Raw genomic sequence first — 24096 nt, forward strand, 5'->3', positions numbered from 1 at the left:
TCCGTTCGCAGCTCCTCGCCTCTAGGACGGCGCCGGGCGCTGCCATCCCTACCCAGAAACTGCACGCGACCCGATCTCGCTTTCCGCGCGCGCAGATTCCTGGGAACTCGCTTTCGCCGAACGGGCAACGCAAGGCTCGTGTAACGGTGTTGTCGCCCACAGAAGATAACAATGCTCTCCCTCTTCTCTCTTTCTTCTTCCCTTCCCCCTACTTCGACATGCGCTGTAATGCATGGGCTGAGGGGGAGGAGGAGCAGAGAGAAAGGCTGAAACGGCGGAACTTGAAGCGCGGAATTCCGAAGCAGAATGCCTTTGGAGAAACAAAAGACGATGCCGGGGGGGAAACTTTCGGTCCGGAGATGGGAAAGTTACTAAATCAGAAAGTGTAAAGGGGAATGCGCTATATTTTAAAAGTCAGTCAGGCGTAATTCGGCTCTACATACACAAGTTTTTTTTAATCGGAAAAAAGAAAAGAAAGAACAGTGAACGGGAAGACAGCAGCTCACGCCAGAAACCATGACTTGGACCGCAGGAAAAACAAAACGAAAAACACGTCAAGGAAACAGTCGAGCTTACCGAGTCCCTCCGCACTGAAGGCGCTATACCGCTTACGTCGGCAGTGTTACGTACACGCAGAGACAGAAGTGACATACGTACTCTCCACGATAGAACCACCATGTCCGTCGAGTCCTGGCGGACCAACTTGGGTTTCTTGCGCATCGCTCGCACACTGCTTCGTTTGGGAAGCGTCAGCGAGAGGCGATTAGGACTCGTTCGCACCAGCATACTTCTCCCAGTAAGCCCGCACGCAAGCACAGCCGGCGCGAAAGTACGTTGCAGCGACTCGTCAGCGAGAGAATGCGCTAGTGGTATGCCTGCGGTACTTCCTGTGCGCACAGGCAGAACACATGCACACACACAAAAAAAAGTGACGGGGGTGGGGGGGGGGGGGGGGGGGGGTAAAGGAGAGGCGAACCAAGAACAAAAAGAAAACTATCAAACAAAAACGAATGGTGGTCGCGAAGGTTGTAACAGTGCAGACTCTAAAACACGACCGATTACAGGAAAAAAAAAACAAGAAAAGAAGCTAAATAATAGAGAGAAAAAGTCTCCCGCTGAGCGGCGCTGGGAGTTGGCCGGCCGGCGCACAGCTGGGGGAGAGCTTGCGCGCGCACGCATGTCGTCAATCGCGTTACACATGAAACGGCTGGCGCACGTGATCGAGCCACATGCGGGCGACGATGAGCTGCAGCCGACACAGCTGCTGCGAATGGGGGGGGGGGGGGGGGGAGGGGGGGGGGGGGACATTCCTCGCGGTTGCACCGGGCCACGGCAATAAAGAGCGCGCGTAACGTCGCCAAGTGCACTGGCCCCCAAAGTGAAACGGTCGGAAGGAGCTAGTGTTTTTCCAAGTATAGCGCAGATTACGCCCCGAGTGCGTAAAAGCCGCAGCGAGCGAATCATCGTCTCCGAAGAACAACGGTACATGACATGCACGGGATGAGAAAGTTGCGAAAAAAGTTTAACCGTACTCTGAAAGCAAAGTGAGGAGCCTGGAACTATCCTTTTTATGCTATGCTAAACTACAGGGTTAACTGGACGGATATCGACAGTGGATAAGCCTGCTGCTGCATGAAGGAAAAAAAAAAAAAAGTGAGGAGGGAACGTGACGTCACGCGGCCAGCGCTCGCAAGCCGAGTGTTTATGAAGCCGTTTTCTCCCTCAGTTTTTCGCTCTCCCAGTAAGTCCTTTATGTTTTGGCTCTGGTGTGTTTTAGTGCGCGCTTATGCGACAGCAAGGAGGTTGATCTACAGTCAGTTTGCGGCGCTAATCCGCGCACGCGTGCCGCGAAGGGGCTAGATTTTACCGCACGCTATCACGTGACGTGATCACAAAAAAAAAAAGGGGGGGGGGGGGGGGCAAACGTTTTATCTTAATACATTTTTACTTTTTAAGACTAGGCTTCACGGCTGTCGCCGGACGCTCCCTACGTTTTTTTTCCTCCATGTGCTGCTGCTGCTGCTGACGATGACGATCCTACTTTATGCTGTGCGCCGCACGGAAGGAACCGAACGCACCGAACGACTAACGCGCGCTACCGCGTGCGTGCGTTTTATAAGCAATAAAAATGAAAAGGAAAATTGAGGAAATGATAACCGTTTTATGGGGAATGTTAACGTTGGAAGCCATATTGCCTCTATTTTTTTGTTCCTTCGCGCTTAGAAGCCTAACAGACGTTATAAAGACGGGCTGTTTATCAAAGCATGACATTCCATAACGAGGTCAGATGCCTCCACACATTTGTAGGCATGACCTCGTCCACGGCCGTTCCCGCTCAAAATTTGTTTTGTATACACACACGAAAATAGTTCATGCAATGATTAGCACACGTAGTTCTCACGGACTACATTTTGCGGTGCCCGAGTTGAGGACCGTCGTTAATAGAGGTCATAACGTTCGTCGCACACCTTACGCCAGCGAAAGACGGTAATTACGGTGTTCCTTCATTAGTAAGCAACGCCTTAATTGCGCATCGATGTTCACAAGCAAGAGATTCACGCCAGCCACAGCTATGGGACTCAGCAAGACCAGCGAGGCAAGGATTCGAACCCACGGCCTCAGTAGCTGTTGCAGCAGTAGCCTTGGTCAAGACAACAAATGTTCCCAGGCTACCGGACTTTCGCAAAAACATTCAAGCTTGCTTCTTTCTTTTTCGCTTGCCACATCCCATTCTTTTTTTTTTAATTAATATACTTATTCTTTCACTTCCAAGGAGAGCAGCAACGCGGTTAATGCGCGTAATTGATCTACACCAGAGCTGTACGAGAAATTTTCGCGACATTCCGTTCGCTAACGACATCCGCGCGCACCGTAGCGCCAAGAAGAGAGGAAAGGTTACCGCGAACTACGGTCCACCTCGAGTCGAAGGGCGGTGAACTGCAAGCACGCGCACTGTCCTTACGGGCGTCAGCCCTAGAGCGCGTAAATGAAAGAAAGGTCGAGGAGGAAAAAATAAAGGAAACTCTCGTTGCTGCGAGCGTTTGTCTAAACCGCAAAAAAGCTAATTATTAAACGAATTCGCGTAACGTTGTGCGGTACGGTACGACTAGAGGGACGCGACAGCGACACGCGCTCGGTATCACATCACAAAGAAAGGACAATAGAAAAAAGGAAATCGCGGCGTGAAAAGCGCAGTTTCGATAACGACCGAATAATAGCCCGGTAATCTTCTCACCCACTTAAGTAAACAAAACGGCGTCACTGCCCAAATGAACCAAAGCAAACCCCGTACACCTCGCAATTTCCGCAATTGAGCTTCACTGGGCCACTGCTGAATCCTGCTGCAGGGATACATGTGCCTTCCGGCATACAACTACAGAGCACGATATATTCATTTTCTATCCAAGACATGCCGAGATTCTAGCCGGAGACGCTGCAACGACGACGTCTGGCTGTCGTCGTGTCGCAAGCTTCCGTCAGGTTATGCAACGCTCAGAGGAGAAAAACATCCACTGTATCTGGATAAAATAGAGATGGTTCAAAAACAACAACAAAAAAACACATCTCTAACAAACTCATTCAAAGCTGCAGTCGGCGTAATAACAAAAAAGGAAAAACAAAGCTTGACTAGGGAGCTAACTCGATACAACGAATATTCACCTGGAAGTAGTAGGCCTCCGGAAAGTAGGAGTGACGCGATGCAAAGGCGTGGTAGTTGCGATAAAGCACCGACAGGAAATGCGCGGGTGAGGCTAGGTCACGTCGAAAGTGCTAGATTAATGTCGAAATCAGCGCGACTGTCAACGCGTTCAGTTCTGGTTGGCGAGATTGACAGCACTGGGCGAGTGTTAAAACGGGCAACAAGGAACAGTCAACCAGATCGGGACAAGCCGAAACTGGGACGACGATAGCGTTTACAGCAATTAAACACCTTTTTGTGCTTTGTTTCCGTTAGCAGCAAAGTTGCACAGAAGACGTCCAATACACGTTATAGAGAGAGAGAGACAGCTCGCGAAAGGAAAGCCTGTTTTACCGCAATATTCCTGTGAAGAATGCGATTCATAATAAAGCTTGACACGGCCAACGTGACACATCGGTTATAATAAAAGGTTCTGCAAAGGATGCCTTCTTTAATCATTGTCCAAGCTTGTCCGTGCTGTGGAGAGGCGCCGTCGCGAGCGCGTAGGCGAAACAATGCATTTCGATGCACCACAACATTCGTCCACCGCGCTGCACTAAAAACGCAATCTCCTAAGAAAGTGAAAGACTTTATAGCTCCACGCAACATGGGTATACCTGTGGAACCTTAGCAGCGAAGGAACGTCAACACGAAAACAAAAGGCTGCAAAGAAATAAAATCAAAAAAGGAAACACGCCCAGACTCACCGTGCGGCCCCGAAGCTTCCCCAGCATCGTGACGACCCTGACGTTGGCAGAAGACTCGACGCTCGGCGCGCCGGTCACGCTGGCCGCCGACGCCGTCGCAGAGCAGATGGCAGCGCCAAGCGTCGTCGCGCGGACGTCGCCCGAAGCTGGCTTGTCGCCGTCGCCAGCGCCCGCGGCGGCCGCCGCCGCAGCGAGCGCGGCACGCTTGAGTTCGCTGTCGTGCGCGACGTCCGGCACGGTGCGCTGCTGCGAGCCGTCCCCGCTACCACCGCCGTTCTTGTTGTTGGCGCCGGCGCTACCGTCTTCCAGCTTCTTGGCGTCGTCCGCGTTAACGTCCCCGTCGCCACCGCCACCGCCGGAGTCGTCGTCGTTAACGTCGAGGCCTGCCGACGTCTTGGTCGTCAGCTCCGTGGTCTGACCGGGAGGCAGTAATGTGGAAGGTTCCGAGGATGGAGGGCTGTCGACGCATGCCCGGACGCTGCACATGATGTTGCCACAGTTGCCGTCGCAAACCTGCGCACGCGATGGAAAAGATAACTGAAATTGTTGCGAGTGCTGGGAACCACCGCGCTATTAATCGGAATCTATCGGAGAGCTGTGAAAAAAAAAAAAAAATCCCGACTGTCAGCTGCGACTTCCGAAAACCGTCCCCATATAATTACTTGTAAGTCGAGCCTACTTATAACCAACATAACCAGTAGACCGCAGAAGATCGCTTTCGTTGTATCCGAAGTTCGTAGTAAGTAGACTCCATATTACAGGCCAAAACGGTAACTCACACAAAAGTGGCATTCATTTTTCTTTGAAATTCTTTATGCGCGCATGTATCTCCAAAAGAGACCCCATTACGGCGTTTCCCAAGCTTTCCGGAGCGGTCATGTACTCCTCGCCGGGATCCTTGCTGAAGAAAAGCTGCTCTAGAGACGAAATGCAACTCATCGCCATTGAATCGTGGCATTATCATCGCAGGCGATATCAGGTCCGGCCAGCTGTGCATCAAAGACGCGCTGCCAGAGATGCATGTGAGTCTTCGATGTGAGTAGAGACATGCAACATGTAGGCTCCCTAGATGTGAGTTTTGGACAGCGCCATCTGTCGTTCCTGGGCGCATTCCGCGACGAGGCTGTCTACTGTCTGCGCACTGCCGGAACGCGATGGCTACACGGAAGGTTGAGAGCTGATTGGGCAGGCGACTTATGGCCCCTAAACCGGCTGGACCAGCAAGACATACCACATAACTGGTAACCGAACTTCTCAAATCGCTGCCGTTCGGTGATCGCCGACCATGACCAGTAGTTGCGCGACCGCAGTTGGTCGTTGTACCTGAGACGCAGTTCCGTTGCCGTAATACAATTGAGTCACGCAATTAGTGTTTCGGGCGAGGTCTTCTCTCTCGTAATGTATATTTTGGCGGTAGCACCGCCCTCATTTGTAATAAGCGAGTGTTCGTTATAACTGCGGCCGTAATAAGAGAGCTCGACTGTGTATAACAACCTTTTTCCTATCCAAATGGGGTATGATAAGCAAAAAAGCGAAACACACAGTTCTAACTTCTGAAGGGCATTTTGAATGAAAGATATTCATAGGCCTGCAGTAAACTCCTTTACTCTGGAATCAGAAGATGTCGAGAGCAGAAGACCTTGCTTTCCACATCCAGATTACCACTGAGGACCCAGAAATGATGTGCATTTAAAATGGCGGTCCTAGAAGGCCATTGCAGTACATAGCATTCTGGCTGTGGTTTCCTAATGTCCGCGTTTCACACGAGAAAGACCATTACTTCAATGGTTGATAAATATTTAACAACCACAACTAGAAAGTCAGCTTTCTTCGAAAGTAAGTTGACCAGAAAAGTTCGCTTCCACTCTTTGCACTAAAGTACAGCATGCTTCCCGATACAAGTGTCGGTCTGTTCTCGCACTATTCGAGTCAAGTGAGAAGAAAATAATCAGCACGTGCCCGGAATTCCTCAGCTCACAATATATGGCGCCTGATTGCGGCGCTATTGGTTCAAAGAGCTGGAATGAGCATTACCGCGGGCTGAGCGACCAGATAAAGAGGGCAGGAATAAAAGTACTGCAAACTGAGCTTCGAAACTGACGGTAAAAAGTCTAAACAATAGGAATTTTCGGTAAGAACACTGCAGCAAAATGACCAGCACAATTTTCAGCGCAGAATATTCTTGCCAGTGTCTGCACATTTAGACGCCTAGTATTGAAGTCAACGAGACTAAGCCCCCCCCCGAAAAAATAAATAAATAAAACTGCCGTGTAATGCCTTCCGAGAGCGGAGCCAACACAGGCGACAGCTCCAGCTTACCGGCGTTAAGCAGACAAGGAGGAAAGGCGACAAAAAGGTCACTAGGAGGAACACTAGTCACACAGTGTTTGCTGAACATGAGCATACAGTCCCGTTCCTAAACTGACCGGCCAGCTTCACCGCAATGCAGGCAAGACAGGCAGTTTTGCGAACCAGGAAATGAAGCGTATCTGGCGAAGCACATGTCGATGCGGTTCCCGCGGTCACACCCCGTGCGCCTGTCAAAACAAATTGCACGAGCGCACCGCTACGGCGTTGCATGTCGCGCGAACTTCATCGTAAAAGTTCATTCCATTCTAGTTGCCCTTCAGACTAACTGCAAATGAACATTAGCCACAGTTAGTTCCCCCACTGTCGACGCGCTCGTCGCGAAGACTAAACGGTTCAGCTAGTCTCGAGCACGATCACTGACCTAAAGTTTTCAGAGAACACTGGTCTTCTGCGGCAGTGGAAGAGATATTCATCAACCAACTGGCTCAGGCAAAGCAACTTCCGAGAGAACAGTGCCAGGCTAATCCCGTCTGTACGTAAAAGCACCACCGCCACTGACCTCAGCGCCAGTGGTGGAGCCGTAGGCGGGGACCGGAGCAGGGCCGGTGTCGGACACCGGCTTCGCCCTGAAAGGGGACACCACAGTGCTGGGTCGCGGAACAGTGCTGATGCCGCTGCTGCTGCCGCTGCTGCCGCTGCTGCACCGGTCGGCCGCCGTGGACGCCGAGCAGCCGGGCACCACGGCGGTGCGCAGCGGAGATCCGGCGGCCACCAGGCCCACGGCGTCCGGCGGCTCGTAGTAGATGGGCTGTGCGGGCGCGCCCAAGCCCGAACTGGGCCCGCGGCACGGCCCCAGGCAACCGGGCGCCGGAGCCACGCCATCTGCGGCGGATCAGGAAAGCAAGAACCCATCCAGGGCTATGGGAAGACCGTAACGCTGTTTGTTTTTGTTTTGTTCAAACAAGGCCTACTTGACTTCGTTTAAGCGATAATGACTGTGGAAAGTTATGCGGTAAACAACGTGATATATATTACAATTTATGCTTGAAGGGTGACAGTATCAAGTCCTCACGGGTATTTAAGGGCACTGTCAGGTTATTCTATTGGGTAGATATAGTCGGATACAACTTATGTCTGCAGTGAAGCTCCGCCCACAATCAGCCTCTGCGCACAGAATTCCTCCACGACCAAAAAGCAGTCCGCTGCTTAAACGTTTCTTGTTACCTAAACAAGGAGCTTATCCCAAGAAAAAAGTTATCAGCTCTATAATTTTGATACGCGGACTGCTTGATATAGTCAAACGTTAAAAAGGTGATCTCGTTTACTGTTGCGATTGGCCTGCAGAGTAATACAGGACGCCGAGGGCCGCGGCCCAGTGTTAGCAACTGCTGTTTTTTTTAAAGGGACTATGAAACAAATTAATTGAGATTACGTAAAGATAGGCAATCCATCACTCGTCACCCCAGCGAAAGAATTTTCGAGCTAGCATGAATAACAACGAAGTTATAGACGATTAAAAATCACGTTCCTCCTCTCCCCCCTCAACTCATACACGCGGAGCACCCAAGAAAAAATAAAGAAAACAGCTCCGGGACTGGGCTCCGCCCATGAATACGTCATTCGCTGACGTTCGGTTTACGACTTCCGGTTGTCGCACTCCCGAGGAGCAGCGTGCGTCGGCAGCGTCTCTCCGGTCTCGGCGCTTTCTTTGCTCCCGAACTCCCGGCAGAAAGAGACGTTCGGTTTACGACTTCTGGTTGTCGCACTCCCGAGGAGCAGCGTGCGTCGGCAGCGTCTCTCCGGTCTCGGCGCTTTCTTTGCTCCCGAACTCCCGGCAGAAAGAGGCGGCAGAGGTAAATTGAAAACATATGCGTGAAGGCAATGCCCTGGCCCGCGCTTGCCAGAGGGGGTCGCGCGGCGCCTCGAGCAGACGATTTTCACCGCTACCGGAAGTGTGCCCGTGACGTCGTAGCTGCCGCGGCTCGAGCGAATGACAGCGTGTGGTGGCCTACCGACGTCATGGGACTAGTGACGTCTGTTTTCCCGGTTTTGGTTTCAAAATCGCTCCCTACGAAGACACCAAACGGCCCGCGAATTTTAAAAAACGCGATTTTTAAAAAGCCATAATAAATTGCCGGCTCAGTTCCGAAAACTCATACTTGGTGTCAGTGCTTCTGAGCATAACTTCTAACATTTACAAGCGGCTTTTAATTCTTTTCATGATCCCTTTAAGATGTATCCTACTATAGCAATTATTATTGACACAACAACAACAGAAAAAAATTTCCGCCAATTGATTCAAACTCGTGAGGTCTAGGCCGAAAACAACTGCAAGGTCACCATTTTGAAGTAAATGGTGGCGTAGCCTAGCCTGGGATCCGCTCACTACAAAAACTGTGCTCAGCACCACGTTTTACTTGCCGGTGCGGCTGGCGATGGCGACGTATTTAATTTTTGTGGCCTTTCCTGACTTATAAAAGCTTCGTTTTAAATTAAAGTAGTCTTAGTTGTTGGAATGCGCTAATAAACACCTTTATCATACTGTGTTACCGTAGCCGGAGTGCCGGGAGCCCGCGCGCGCCGTCAGTGCGCATGCGCAGGTCACCTTGAGGGCGCCAGATGGCGCCACGTACCCAGAAGCTGCGCGGCCGTCTGCCGTATGGGGCCAATCAGCACGTGCGCATTGGTGGTGGGCAGCGTCCCGGTAATCCGATAACGGTAACACGGTATGCTAGAAATATTTAATCTAAGGATACAGACCAACTTCAATTACCTCAATGTAGTCCCTAGTATGGATCACCCTCGAAAGTTCATTTTCGAAGAGCTTTACGTACATTTTTAGGTAGCGAATGCTCCTGAAAATCGCAATACTGATGCTTGCCTGATTAACGTCGGTGTATTTTTTTTTCATTAAAAATGTGTTCCCAGCGAATATCACAACGTGTCAGAGAAAAGAAAGCATGTACTAGCACAAAGACGAGGGACTACTTTAAGCTCTGCAGTTATGAGGATAAAACCCTAGTAGCGTAGAACATCGATGTTGTCTTTCCAGAGAGCTGCATTTGTTTCGCTGCAACACAGTTATTGATGGCAGGTCCTACAGCAGCTTTCACTGAATGCCATGCACTAACAGGTCCGTTGTTACGTCGAAATTGTGCCAGCGTTCCTACGTGGGAACGTCCTGAATGCCGCGCCTGCTTCTATAGCAAGTGCTAGCACAGCCATTTTGAATTTTGATTTGTCTTGGATTGGATTCAGAAGAATCAACGGCAGCGAATACTAATATTCCATACCCCTAAGCAAACGCAGACGAAAGTGTGAAAACGAAACTATGCAGAGAAAAGGAGCGCGCGGGCTCCGCTATGCAAATACAGTTGCGCGCTCTGTCTCCGGGGATTCTGTTTCTGTCGTCAACTTTTCCCCCGTCCATTACTTAAAAAGCGGAGTTACTGGATTCTAAAAGCGGCTGCCGAGCAAACGGCCAGAAGTGTACGCGTGCCGCAGCTTCGCCCCTCCCCGCGCTTTTCCTTCGCGCCACTTCCCGCATTCTACTGATGGATACTCCAGCAGGAGTAGAACCACTGCAGGACCTTTTGCGCATGCATAACGATGACAAGTGACGATCGCGAGGGCCACAAAGTATAGAGAAGCCTGTTGCGCTGGCGGTAAATAAAAGAGAAAGCGCTGACAACAACGACCGGTTCTTTCATACGCCGAGACTGAAATGAACTTGCGCTCAGTACACCACGGCTGCTTAATTTTTAATGCGCGAACGCGTTCTGCAGAAGCCCTAGTCAGCTTAACGAAATTCCGTAATCACTATTGCTAAAGACTCCATTTTGGCGCAGTGTGGCGCAATGCGGGGCACAGAGACGGAAAAGAAAAGTGACGCTGACAACTACTCAAGTAGGAAGCACAAGTTAGCACGCTCCTAAAAAAAAAATGCTTCCTCGGACAGCTTATTGACCCCAGAAATGTGCCTTTCAGAGAAGCCTACTTGCAATGCTGGTGTGATCGCACACTCGAAACACTCACACTCGAAACACTCACGCTCTCCCCTTCCCCTCTTACCGAGAGAACTTAACTACCACAAATTCGCATTAGTCTACGTGCAGTGGGGACAAAACGCCGGGTAACAAAACAAAGGCTCACCTGTGTAGAATACAGAGTTGGCCTGGGCTTTCTTCGGGGCTCCTTGGTTCCATACGAGCGTCCTGGCGAGGTCGTTCAGCAGCTGCACAGTTGGAAAAGAAGAGAGAAAAAAAAAGCGAATGTAGAAACCGTTGAAAGACCTTTCCAAGTTCACTTAAAGCATCCTAAATAATTATATATCGGTTACAAAAAAAAAAACGCAGCAAACCAATCACACGTGAGCGAAAACTATTATGAGACCATTGTAATGAACCGTGCAATTACCCATGTAATTAACCAATGTCAGTGGGAAACACCCGTTCCAACTAGATACAATGCACAAATTTCAGTTTCAGTCAGTGATGAATGCCCCCACCGCTCGTATTACTGGAGAACAACTGTAACAACTGCTACCCCAGCCACAGTGTCATCTTCGAACGGTATATAAAAGGTCGGTCAAAAGGTAACGCACATTTCACTGCAGCTTGGTAATGATAAGCACTAGGAAAATGAAATTTTGCACGTAGAAGCATTGGGCGTTGCCAATCTATGTATGATCTATCCGATTCATTGAATTGCAGCCACGTTCGTTTCCATGACACGAATGCACGTTCGCATAATTCCTGAGGGTGGTCATTACAACATTTCTCAAACATGCCACGCAGATGACCCTTCATTCATCCAAAAATATAGAAATTCGATGGCGCCAGGCAGGGACTCCAGGGGGTGTGGCACCACTACCCATCCCAGTTGGCCGGCGATCTGAACTATCATGTAGCATGCGCTCTTGCGTCATTGTGATGCAACTTGATGTCCCTTGGGTGCAACTCTGGCCTCTTTTTCGTAAGATATTATTCTGAAGATCATTCCACAGGTTCTTCTTGAATTGCATCATCCAACTTAATTGTCAAGAGCCGTGGAACACAGCGAGCAAAAATTTCTCTGCATCTCAATGGTTCGATCAGCGCCAAGATGGATCCTTCTGCCGTACCACTGTGCCCCATGATCTGTCTCGTGGTGATGCACCTGTCATTTCGGATGAGTTAGTCAAGGACGGATGCCTTTTCATCGGTTATTACGTACGGTTCACCGTTTACTTGAACGTGGTAGGGCCTGGATACTTCCATCACCACGCCGAAACCTCTACAGCCAACGAAGCACATTACTTCGATTCATTTTGTTGTCCCCACTGACAGGCAACAGTTTACTGCGCATCGATTTTGTTGAGTTATCGACGGATTTCTAGAGGAACTCGATGACTGCATTTTGGCGTTGTAGGGTGTCACGGTGATCACCCATGATGGCTTCCGCGCAACAGCAGGAAATAAAAGTTAGGTATGGGTGAGGTGGTAAATAAACGATGCTTCTATCTACAAATTTCATTTCCGTAGTGCTTATTACTACCGAGCTACTTCTTCAACAACCTTTACATTAGGAATGCTAGACACAAGTAACTAACTGCCGGGTCACTGGGCCAGGTTTGTCATTTCCAATTAGGAAAAGTGCTGAATGCAAGGAGGGCCTAAAATCACGCTGCGATACCACGCATACATCAGTGGCTCACAAAAACGGCCTGCTTTTAGGCCATTCAGCAAGTCCGTCATTTCTAATGCAGGGCCGCCGCGGTGGCTCAGTGGTTATGGTGCTTGGATGCTGGGCCGAAATATGCGGGTTAGATCTCGGCCGCGGGCGGCTGCTTTTCGATGGAGGCGAAATGCTAGAGGCACAAGTACTGTGGGCTGTCAGTGCACGTTAAAGTGGTCGAAATTAACCGGAGTGCTTCCTAGCCGCGTCCCCTGCGGCGCCCCTCATAGCTTGGGTCGCTTTGGGACGTTAAAAGCCCATAAACCATAAACCAGTTCTGATTTAGAAGGGGCGGATCCAGCGAAAGGCGCATAAAGAACAACTGTGATGTGAATATGTCGAGAACAGACCAATTTAGGAGCTACTGTGGTCCGTTCTTCGCCGTAGAAAAGGGCCAGCAGTCCAGGAGGGTTACTTTACTATTCCTAAACTACTAACTGCTAACAACCAATTGCCCACATTGATTGGTTGGCTGGCCTCAAATAAAATGGCACACACCCACTACGAGCAGTGGCCGAGACACAGGCGATGAACTGCTGGAAGGAGGAGCGTTTACAGAGGAGGAAAAGGAGTAGTAATAGGGAATAGGCTGACAGATTGGACGACGCAACGACAGGGGTCCTGTTAGCTGAGAGATCGAAGACGGGACGACGGCTTTATGCGCAAATTCGAATGCAACACACGGAATGGTTCAACTTTGCACTGACTGAAAGAGAGAAAAAATAATAATAAATTTTTTTTTTGAAAATCAGAAGTCTAAAAATAAATAGAAAAAAAATAAAATTAGAATGTGAGTCGCTTTGTTTCTAGAAGATAATTTTGTACAGCACAGCGCGCACTCCTGTTGCTTCGTCCAAGCGAAGAAGCGCCAAAGGAAAGAACCGCAGTGGACACAGGCAGGCCCAGCTGGTGAAACGGAATTTCTAATAGGCGCCTCCTCAAAGAAGAGAAGCGGCGGCAGAACAGCAGGTAGTGATGCACTGTCTCAGGCTCGGCACAAAATGGGCGCAGTGGAGAAACCGCCAGACAGATTTATGAGGGTAGAAATTTAGCAGAGGAACCCGTCATCGCAAACGCCTGAAAAATACCTCCAGTCTCCACGAGCGCCAGTCTTCGCTACTCCAAGGATGCAGAAGATGCTGATATTCGGGAGATGACGCAAGCGCCGAGGCTGAAAATTCCTGATATAATGTGTAACTGCGATACCTCACCGCAGCTGTATATGCGCAGGTTGGCAGGAAAGCAATTATTGGGTCGCAGAGAGAGGCCCTTGCTAAGGAATCGCCAACCTCATTTAGTTTTGAAAGCCCATGTGCCCCGGTACCCAAAGCAACCGCACCGAATTTAGATGGAGCGGGACCAGCTGCTTAAATGGGCGTAATACCGAGACTCAGTGGATGATGATAATGAAGAGCAAGCAGAGTCCGTCATAACCATGACTTGGGAAACGGTAGGATCTAATTTACGTAAGGCTAAATTTTCTGCTAATAATTCGGCCAGATAAATTGGAGTGAAGTCATATTCAATGTGCCAGCATACGACGTGAATTCTTCTTCAGTATTCACTATTTCTTTCGTAATTCAAAAGAAGCAATGCGAACGCATGCAAATGTAGCCTATTTCCTTTGTACTGATGCTGAACATATAAGCGTTCAGCCGGTAATCTTTTTTTTTCTTAGGCATGAACTGCCTTTTCTGGTTACAAAGGCACAGCCAAGGAGAATGTACGATTAAAAATGCTGCTAGTTGGCCCAAATGTATTATTTCACGACGTTTACGAGATCAACTGCCCTTAACGCACATTAACATGCTGTTACACGATTAAAGCTGTCCATCTTTTCGTTGTTGGTTCAAGTAAAATACGCTCCCCCCCCCCCCATTCAAATATTTAACAGTAAAAAACAATGACAATCAAAAACTTTACCTTTGAGTTTCGATTTATGTCCATGGCAGTAAGCAACCCAGCGCAACGTCCCTAAAATATACACAGTGTCATAACTGGTGTCAGGGGCCCAGGGATCTGTCCCGACAGCAGGCTCTCGTCTGCTCGACTCCGCGCATAGCAAGCCCAAACGCACCACGTTATAGTAACACAAACTGATGATGTCACACTGATGGCGATTTTGATAGGTCTAGCTCCAGCGGTCTTAGCCAGTCTTGGGAGTACATCTAGCATATCCACGAGGCGGCTCGCCGCATGCGATTGGCCGCTTCACCGCGTGACGTCATCAGGTCTGACGTCACGCGGCGAAGCGGCCAATCGCATGCGGCGAACGACGGAGAAGCGAACCGGTTCCACCTGGTTCACTGTTCTCCCCAGTTCTCCGCCAGCTACTACTCAAGGCAACAGTTCCTGTATGCTCGTAAACATTTGATAAGGTTTTTCAAACTCGAAATCTCGCGTCCCTGCTGTTAAACTTCCGACAAAACGTCCATGCCAGCAGGACGCCGCCTCCTTCCTCCCGCCTTTATCAGCTTTCTCAAAGACACAAGTATCGCGGTCGAGGCAGACAGAAAAGGACCCCTCAAGAAACGTGGGAGCGAGCGTGCCGCAAGGTGAACGAACTCGGTCGTGACGTCAGATCTATCAGGCAGAAAATCGCGAGCAAGCGAAGCGAAGGAGCCAGCTAAAAGCGAGCGCGCACCTCGCTCCATCTGTCGGCGGTGTCGCACACTTCACCGGAGTTAGGGGGCGCCGTACGGCGGAATTAAATATGCGGTGCACGTTGCGGAGAATGCTGAAACGACTGCTTCCTAGTACTTACTAGGTGTACTCAGTAAAGTACCAAGGGGAAGGGGTCCCCAGCCATTTACATTAGCAAAAAACGCGGGTCCGCAATTCGCCCACGAAGCATACAGCGAATTTTATTGAAAGTTCAGAAGAAATTTACATATCTCGATACGGGATCCCACTCAGGGATTCAATCCGTGTCTCTTCGCGAGCGACCGCTAGACAGATATTTTAGTTCCAGTTTTTATGACCGAGACCTGAAGAGCTAAACCAATAGGATGACGCTTTTTTGTTGTTGTTGTTAGTCACCACTTCGAGACAGGCGCTAAATACTGCGCTCGAGCTGCACATTAAAGAACCCCAGGTGGTCGAAATTTCCGAAGCCCTTCACTACGGCGCCTCTCATAGCCTGAGTCGCTTTGGGACGTTAAAGCCCCATAAACCAACTTACTGAGCAGTGAAAACAATTTCGTTGAAGCCAATGTTTCGCTGTATCTCTCCAGCAATATTAAGTTTCAGTTTCATTGGCATCCGCTACGTGCACATGACACATCTTTCTTCCGGTAGGTCAGACACACAGCAGTTCAAAAAATAAATAAATAAAAAACTCCACAGAAGCAAACACACACCAAGCGCGCACCAAGAAACGAACTAAACACAAGCGTCATCGCGCACAGCGCACGACAACAAAATATACCTATTAGGAACAAAGCTAGAGTTAAGTTCTGGCGAGTAAAATCAACAAACCACCGCGCGGAATTCTACGGTTTGTTTGTAAATAGTGCGCCGTTTTGCCAGACATGCAGGAAGATAAGACCAAAGTTTATCCGGGTGACTAATATACGAGGTATGCAACAGGAGAGAAAGGCAGCTGCTTCAGAGCTCACCATACACACACCACATTGCACGCAGCGCAGTGAAATCCGCATGCCAACATCGTGGGCGCTCTACATAGTACACAAACAGCAGAAGCATCAGGCAGCGGCTGAATAAACCAGAAAGAATAACAGCGGAAAAAAAAAAGGAAAGAGTACGGGGAAAACTGAGCGGAAATGCATTCCAGAAAGGAACGCAAATGCCCGACAAAGTGTACCCTATTCTACATGCAAAATCAGAAACATAGATTGGAAAGCTTGATACCGGTTACATCAACATCCAGGGATGCTAAATCAAAAAAAAAAAAAAAAGTCATGGAAGTGCAGCTGCAAGGGCGGTACGCGGGGCGACGCCAGAAACGGTGCGAGCTCCATTTCTCATTTGCCAAAGCGCTTGGCCAACACACACGGCCAGCGGATATTGCGCAGCGAACCCAGTGGGACAAACAATCCGTACCGGCGGAACTGAAGGCGCAGCAAATTGTAAGGAGTGCCACGGTTTTACGGTCGCACGTTCACAAGCGTCGGCACCAGGACGCCGTGCTGTTTCCACTAGGCGAGCTTAAGAAACGTTGCTTTTAGAGAGCGACGTATATTATTTGATGACATAAGGATTTAAAGTTCCGGCTGAAAAGTTGATCGTTGTCTTCGACATAACCATAACCTAAAGAGGCGACGCTCTGCAACTTCTCTTTATTCCACATAACCATGTCCTAAACAAGCATGAACAAAATTAAGGACGGTTTAAAACCTCTGGCCGCGGCGAAACGTAATGTAAATGCCCACCGCACATAAAAAAAAACACCACAAGTAGTGAAAATATTTCGTTGAAACTGTTTAGGAGGAGGTTGTAGCGGCGGTTGGAGTTCTCAGGCCGGAACTCCATTGGCGTAGGCTGCTGCCAGGGTTCTCTCGTTTTTTTTTTTTTTTTCACTCGTTTCGTCCGAGCTGGTGAGAGCTGCTTCCCAACCTCCCTGCGTTGGGTGGTTATTAAGAATGATAGCCTGATTTCGTTGGCAGGTCCATACCATATGGTATAGGCCTTCTCCCCGCACAATCTGCAGTGCGAGTCAAGTGACTCCGAATCTACTGCATATATATAGTCCACGCAGGTTGTTGAAAGTGTTGATCTGTAGCTTGCCGAGATGTAGTTCCTCCTCTTTGCCTATAGCCTGTTCACAAAAACGTGAGAATCGCCGATGACTCCGCTACGTCCAGAAATTGAACCCAGCAGCCGAAGACAGCCGGCAGTGCCTTAGCGACGAGGAGAAATCCCCAGATGTATTTCAAAGCGTTTATTTCGTCAGAGAAGGCAGATGGTGATAGTCCGCGCTCAAAGAGAAAGACGGAAACTACCCACTTCTACAGGCTCCTCACTCTATTTGTTTCATCGGTTTCAGCGGAGGCTACTGACATAAATCCTCCCCCCATGAGGATTTGTACCTGCAGCCATTAGAAACGCGGCCACGAGTCTGTTTCCGTTGGGACGAGGACGTAATAGTGAGTCTCGAGACTGCCGATCATTTTCCGCCGCCGGGCGGCGTGAGCGAAAGGCTGCAGCATCGAATACCAGTGACCGAGAGGCACGTACTACACGCGCGCAATCTGACGCCCCTTGGTTTTGCGCGGCGACGCCGAGCTGCCTGCAGACACCGGGGAGGCGCCCGAGACTCGCGGCCTTGGACTCCGCGCAGCCTCTGAAGCGCGACGCCGTGGAGCATGCATAGCGTGACGGCGGCAGACGCGATGCAAAGCGCCGGAATGTAGAGGCCCCACAGCGCATGCGCCGACGATCAATGCGCACGCAAGCGTCGTCTGGAAGCAGCCATCGCCGACGGTGTCTTCTTCGCGCTGGGGACACCGTTGGAGCCTTCGGGGCAGTGATTTCGACGGGACGCACAGCCGCTCTCGTTTCCCACGAAGCCAACTCGGCACAGTCGGTTGTGCCGTGGGACACTATTCACTTCTCCTATCCGAGCGACGGTCTGTGATCACCGGCAAAAACAAGGCGTTGCAGAAGTACTTAGGCGCTCTTTCTGTCTCTGTGTCTTCCTGTGTTTGTTCGTTTGAGCCATTCAAAAATTTTATGAAAACAAGGCCTCGGCGACGACTATTAAGACCTTCGTTTATAGAGCGAATTAAAAATCTCTCCTTGTGATCACTATGCCCTGTCCGAAACATTCAGCTTCATGTGAAAAACAAGTCCAACCTGACCCAAGAAGCACAGGTCATTGACCCAATATTGGAAATGTATTCGCAAAGACCGGTGCTACAAAGGATGAGAGTGAAACCATCAGTTTCTAACATTGGTCCATTACTTATTCTGCTTGGGGAAGAAAACAAAATTGTCACGCATAGTTAGTAGCAATCATTTAACACTGAACGAGTTCATATCTTTTAAAAAATATGGGCGGGGGAGGGGGACAGACCGACCAGCCTCAGTCTTTGCCCTTGTGTCGTTGATTACACACGGCCAAGGCCAGAACCACGCGTGACTCCAGGGACATCTTCCTATCGACACGAGAAAGGAATGCGACCGGCGACGCGGCCCGTTCCCAGGGGACCGATGCCATCTCAGACAAGCGCAGCTACACCAAAACAAACGCGCGGCAAGGTGCCCTTGCACCAGAGGCGAGCGCGCGGACCACGTCACGTGACGAGTCTTTGGGGACAATGTGGGGGACCTTGAGGCCTACATTTTTTCAGCGTGCACGAGGGGTCCCAAACACGCGACCCGCTGGCAACAAAGAATTTCAGCCATTCCTCCGGACTAAACCTCGCTCGCTGTGCCTTTTTTTGCCCTCTGATACTCTTAACCATTCCTTGACGTTCTGGCATCCATGCCTACGTAAATAGCTTTTCGTGGCTACGGCCTACAAACTTTGAATACAACTAAAAAAAAAAAAAGTTTTCGTCGACGAGTGTCCTCACACCACCGAAGCTTACTTTTCGCTTTGATTCCTTTTCCGAAGCTTCCCTTTCGATTTATTCGCTTTGATTTTTTGCTTCGTTGGAAATTATTCTTGTCCTCGTTGCTTACTTTTCTCTCTTCTCTTTCGACCCCTCATTTGACCTGCTCCTATACACGGCTAATGGCCCGTGAAGGACAAAAAGTTCGCCAATGCGGCCAGCGTGGCGAGATGGATTTGAGACCCCTTCCTTAGACAGAGACAACCGCACACGTGTAGAAACTCTCACTCATCTTGAATGTCTTAAACACGGACGAAGAAAAGTTACCACGCTACCCAACAAGATACGCAGAAATCTGGTTAGCTCCTACTCCTCGTCTTAATTACCTTACACTTCAACCTCTCTTTTCAACGGCTAAAAATTAGACAGCTTTGATTTATTTTGTTCTTCTTGCCGGAATCTCAGCCTTATGTACAGCACTTAATTTTAAATATACCCTTTCTTTGTTATTTCTTGCTATTCCGTGGCTTGTTTTGTCCTCGGAATTTATTTTCGTCGGAAATAATATTTATTCCGTTTATGTTACATTTTACTGATTGCGCCAGTTTTGTGTATATATTTGATGCACTGCTTCTGCCAAAAATAAACCAGGGGCTGTGAGCTGGTCAAGCTGCCTGCGAGTAGTTGCCTCCCTGTGGCCCTCCCATCTCATATGTACGATGACAAATAAACTATTATTAATATTATTATTATTACAGAACGTGCAAGCTCTACACTTCAAGCAGTTTATCGCGAACGCTGCGTTTCGTGTTTCAGTTCATCCCAATGAACATTCGCTCTTGGACAAAAACAACTGTTAAATAAGTCAGTTGTCTCCCTCGTCGCCATTTTCTTTAGCATATGTTCCCGCCGTTATGCTATATTATCTGTATCCGAAAGATACTGTGGCCTACAATGTCAGAAATGCTACAAAGCCTGACACGGAAAAAAAGAATACCTGCGTTCAGTTAAGATATAGTAAGAGCTAAGTTCCTTTCTGTTTCAGTGACGCTGCTACGTCCGCGATAGTTAACCGCGTTGAGAAGCACACCGCTCGGTTCTGTTTGCACTCTAAGCTGTCTTTAAAGTTTTACAGATATGCACGCGGACGCCAGTACTGGTCTTGGGTATGTAACAAATAGTAGTCTCTTATTGGCTAGATGACGCAGGAGATGTCGCAAGATTTCGAGCCAAGATTATTAACGTACTGTCTGACTGACGGCTGTTCTGGCGACATTATCCAGCGAAATAAACTTGCTCTCGCAAGGTGGAAACCTGAGTACTTAATCTCTGTTACGCCTGTAAGGGCCGTATTATTAATACTGTAATAATGGAACGAGTCTCCTCCTCTTGTTGTCCTCGTTTAACTGTGCTCTTCTTATTCTGATTATCACAGCTGTAAGGATCGTCTCTGTAGATTAGAGGGTAAGAGAAGTCCACGGCAGTCGCAGCGAATTAACCTGACGGCAATCGAACAAGCTTCGCGCCAAGCCTTCCTCATAACACGTGACACATTTGTTGGCATTTCTCCCATTTCGGGCTTGTCCAATAACAGCCAACGAGCCGACAACGGAACAGCTTGACGAAGACCATTCAGATAAATTTAGTTTTCAGTCTGCTATCGTCAGTAACAGTAACTATGGTTTGGTTACATCAAGGTAATTAAAGTGTTTTCCAATGAAACAACCAAGTCCTGCCTATCTGTTTTAAGAGAAACGAGTCGGAGAGCTGTCCGATGCTCACAATGCAGAGTCGACAGCCAAGTGCGTTGTGTGGAACGATCGTCAGAGAGCAGTTAGTTCCAGTGCAGTTCTCGAAAAGTTGAACGAACGTACGGATCCAGGAACCAACGCACCGCGGACGGGACGCGTTCTCGCATGCACACCCTGAGAGCCCACAGTCATCTCAAGAAAGCGACTAGAAGGAACGGCTCGCTCAATTCAATGCCTTCGTGCTCAGAAATTTGATCAAGGAGCAAGTTCGGCGCGAGTGTATATAAGAACGCGGAAAACGATTGCTGAACGCTTGCAAAAGCATTTCGCAACTTCACCCAAACGCATTTCCGAGCGCTACAACGCGTTTTTTTCCCCCTCGTTACACGATTCTTTTATCGAAACCAGATGTCGACGTATACAGGACAAAAAAAAAAAAAATGAAGTGAAACGGAGTGCTTGGGTTTTCAAGTATGCCGCCGGCGTACCGCGGGCCGCAAATGCAAGGAAATGCGTGGTTGTATCGACGACGGGCAACTACGCAGACTTGAAATCCGACCACGTGGTGAAAAAAAAAAAAGAGAAAGAAAAGAAGGAAAGTTACCCAGAGCGTGCGCTCGAGCATTCTCCACATTTATGTCATGGAATGCATGCGCGTTTCCGTATACATGGAGGCATTCATGCTTGTCAGGTGGTGCTTTGTAAACAGGTAATACGCGAGTACATACGTATATAACAAAAGGAATCTTTCTTTTTTTGTGGTAGTCGCGTTTGTAGGTGTTTCTGCGATCCATACAACGGCGTATAGCAAGAGACAACCGCTGCACCGCATGGCCATAATATCGGTGTCAAACTGGAACACTTAATGAAATCTGCAACGAATTACTTTAGTCTGCAATGAAATTAATAGACCAGTGCAGTGGTACAGTACGTGACGACAGACAACGCATACATTGGCAAATCGAATGAATTCGGGAAATTCATTCCAATTAGAACCGAAAGCTCATCCAATTACCCTGCATCAGCCGTAAAAGCCACACAATGCCCTGTAAACAAGTGATTTGATTCCAAGGCTATGACAGTGACGCTGTTAGTTCTTTCGACACTAAAAAATAAAAAAAAGAACGAACACCACAGGGCATATCGTCAAACAGCAGAATAGTATCCAATGTAAGACGAAGGTCAGTCGCCAGTGCTACTTAAATACCCACGACTCTATACGGCAAATAAATGTGCGCACTTCGAACTGCTGGCTTTCGCACTAGTTTGCTGTCGCATTCGGCCTAGTTTTCCCACCTTGGCTGTCCACTCGCAGTTTTAAGAGTCCTGCTGCAACTCACGGTGCAGTTTTACCACAACGGCTCCTTCACAACGCAAGTTGACTGCAGGAGCTCATCAGGTATCGCTCCGATCAAGTCAAGTTTTAGGCCGTACTGATCCGTGAAATAACGAGCAGAAGCGAAGCTACCGGCATTGGCGTCGGCCTGGATGAAAAAAAAAAAAAAAACAATAAATTTCTTTCGTCCTACAGACGCGCCTTCTTTTTTTCTACCGTCCTTGCCCCATTTGGGCGACGATCCTATCGCAGCACTGGCGTTTCACTGCTGGACATACAAGCTGAATAATCAGACTAACATTTGCGGACACGTCTCAGCTCTGAGCGCCCCACGAACGCCTGGTTCGCCGAAAACGCCGAGAGGGATGTTTGTGGCGGGTGTGTGAGTGAGCGTATGGTGCGAGTGTGGCGTGGGGATGTGCTGTTTGTAAAGGTGTATGTGTGGTCGGTATGAATGAGATCTGTTTGTGATGTGTGTGAATGTGTGGCGTAGTGGATCCTTTTATATTTTTTTACTTATGCGCACCGTGCAGTGGCTGTCCCAGAGCGTGGTTTTAAGGGGGGGGGGGGGGGGGGGGGGCAGATTTCCGCATATACAAAAATATAAAGAACGATTTTTCATTTATTTTATTTACACAAAAATTTTGTGCGCTTTGTTGTTGAAAAATAAATGACGAATGCCATAAACGTTATACCATTACTCAATCTTTGAATGTTAACGTTTACGTGAGCTATATTCATTTCGAGACCAGGGGAAACAGGCCCACGGCTGAGATACCGCGCCATGGCATGTCTACGAAGGTCAAAGCACCTGCTCAGACATTTCACCTGTGAGGTTAGCGACCTTCATTACTCAGTTTTGGGAAGTGGCTTTGTTCCGCCCTCAGTACCCTCCTTCATGGCGGCTGGTCGGCGCTCCTTGTCAAGGCAAAAAGGGATGATCCCCTCGCTGGCGTAGCTGTGTCCCATGGTGGGATAAAGACAAGAATGGGTGGCTCTTTGCCGCCCCGACGCGGTTGCTGGCCACCGCAACCGCAGATGAATGGCACCGCCGTCGTCACCGCGCCGGTGGCATGGCAAGACAACGGTGGGGGCACGGCAGGACCACGATACCTCGACAATCACTCCGAATTGAGCAGGTATAACTACCAACGTGTAGAACGTGGAATTGTGTGAAATAAGATAATCGCTAAAATGGTGAACGTACAAAGTAGGGGTCTACTTGACGCATCACGGAGGAAAAAGCTTTCCAGTTCTACATCCCCCCCCCCCCCCCCCCCCCTTCCCCCTAGGACCGCCACTGGCACCGTGCACTTCCTTATGATGCAATGAAAACGCATCAAAGTAACGTCTTTAAACAATTCCGCGTTTCACTTCATTCTTCGTTGATTTTCATCCTTCAAGTACAGCTGGGTCATTCGCACGCAGTGCACAACACCTGTTTTCTTAGCAACAGCGCAATCACGGACGAATGAACCTCGTACAGTGCGCCTTCCAAGATCGACGAGGCTGACGGGAGGCGACACACACGAGCGCTAGATTCAGCGTTGGGAGAGAGACAAGATGGCAAGGGTCCGGAGCAAAACGTCAACGAAGGCCCTGTGTTCCAAACATACGATCGAACCTCGTTATAACGAAGTAATGGATATAACGAAGCACTGGAGATTATCCCTGGAAGCTCTTTCAATACGGGCTATAACGAAGTAACCGCCGGGCCCTTTCAAATTCGTTATAACCACGTTAACTCTAGTTTACGAGTGAAAAGGTACGGGCTAGCTAGTTATCGAACATCTGGAGACAAGAGCAGAAAAAGCCTTCTGTCAGTCTCACCTTTTCTACTTCCATTTATTTCCACACTGGGCCGCCAATCTGTCTACATCTTTGTTTAGTTTCCGATACTACGCGCTGTAAGCAGGATACGCAAACGTTCTTTTTCTTCTCGCTCCACTGAGACACACTTCCGAAGCAGGAGCCGACTTTCGCCCGGCTCAACGCAAAGCGCCATGACCCACGCGAGCCGCGAAGCGTACGGGTGTGACCGTCTCTCCCCCACGGCGACAGCCAGCAAAGGCTTTGCTGGCAG

General features: G+C 49.1%; 1 protein-coding gene across 2 annotated transcripts in view; it reads right to left on the reverse strand.

Annotated features, from left to right (window-relative positions):
• The window catches only part of LOC149358496 (uncharacterized), a 265005-nt gene that overhangs the window by 35814 nt on the left and 205095 nt on the right, over positions 1-24096 (reverse strand). For both annotated transcript variants that reach the window (XM_089570582.1, XM_089570581.1), the window contains 3 exons: positions 10849-10930; positions 7256-7578; positions 4387-4899 (listed from right to left, as the gene is read on the reverse strand). In XM_089570582.1, coding sequence (XP_089426708.1) covers positions 4387-4899; positions 7256-7578; positions 10849-10930 — 918 coding nt within the window. The remainder of the gene's footprint in view (positions 1-4386; positions 4900-7255; positions 7579-10848; positions 10931-24096) is intronic.

This window comes from Amblyomma mixtum, chromosome 2 (assembly GCF_055824585.1).
Source record: "Amblyomma mixtum isolate Tamu chromosome 2, ASM5582458v1, whole genome shotgun sequence".
Classification (NCBI taxonomy): domain Eukaryota; kingdom Metazoa; phylum Arthropoda; class Arachnida; order Ixodida; family Ixodidae; genus Amblyomma; species Amblyomma mixtum.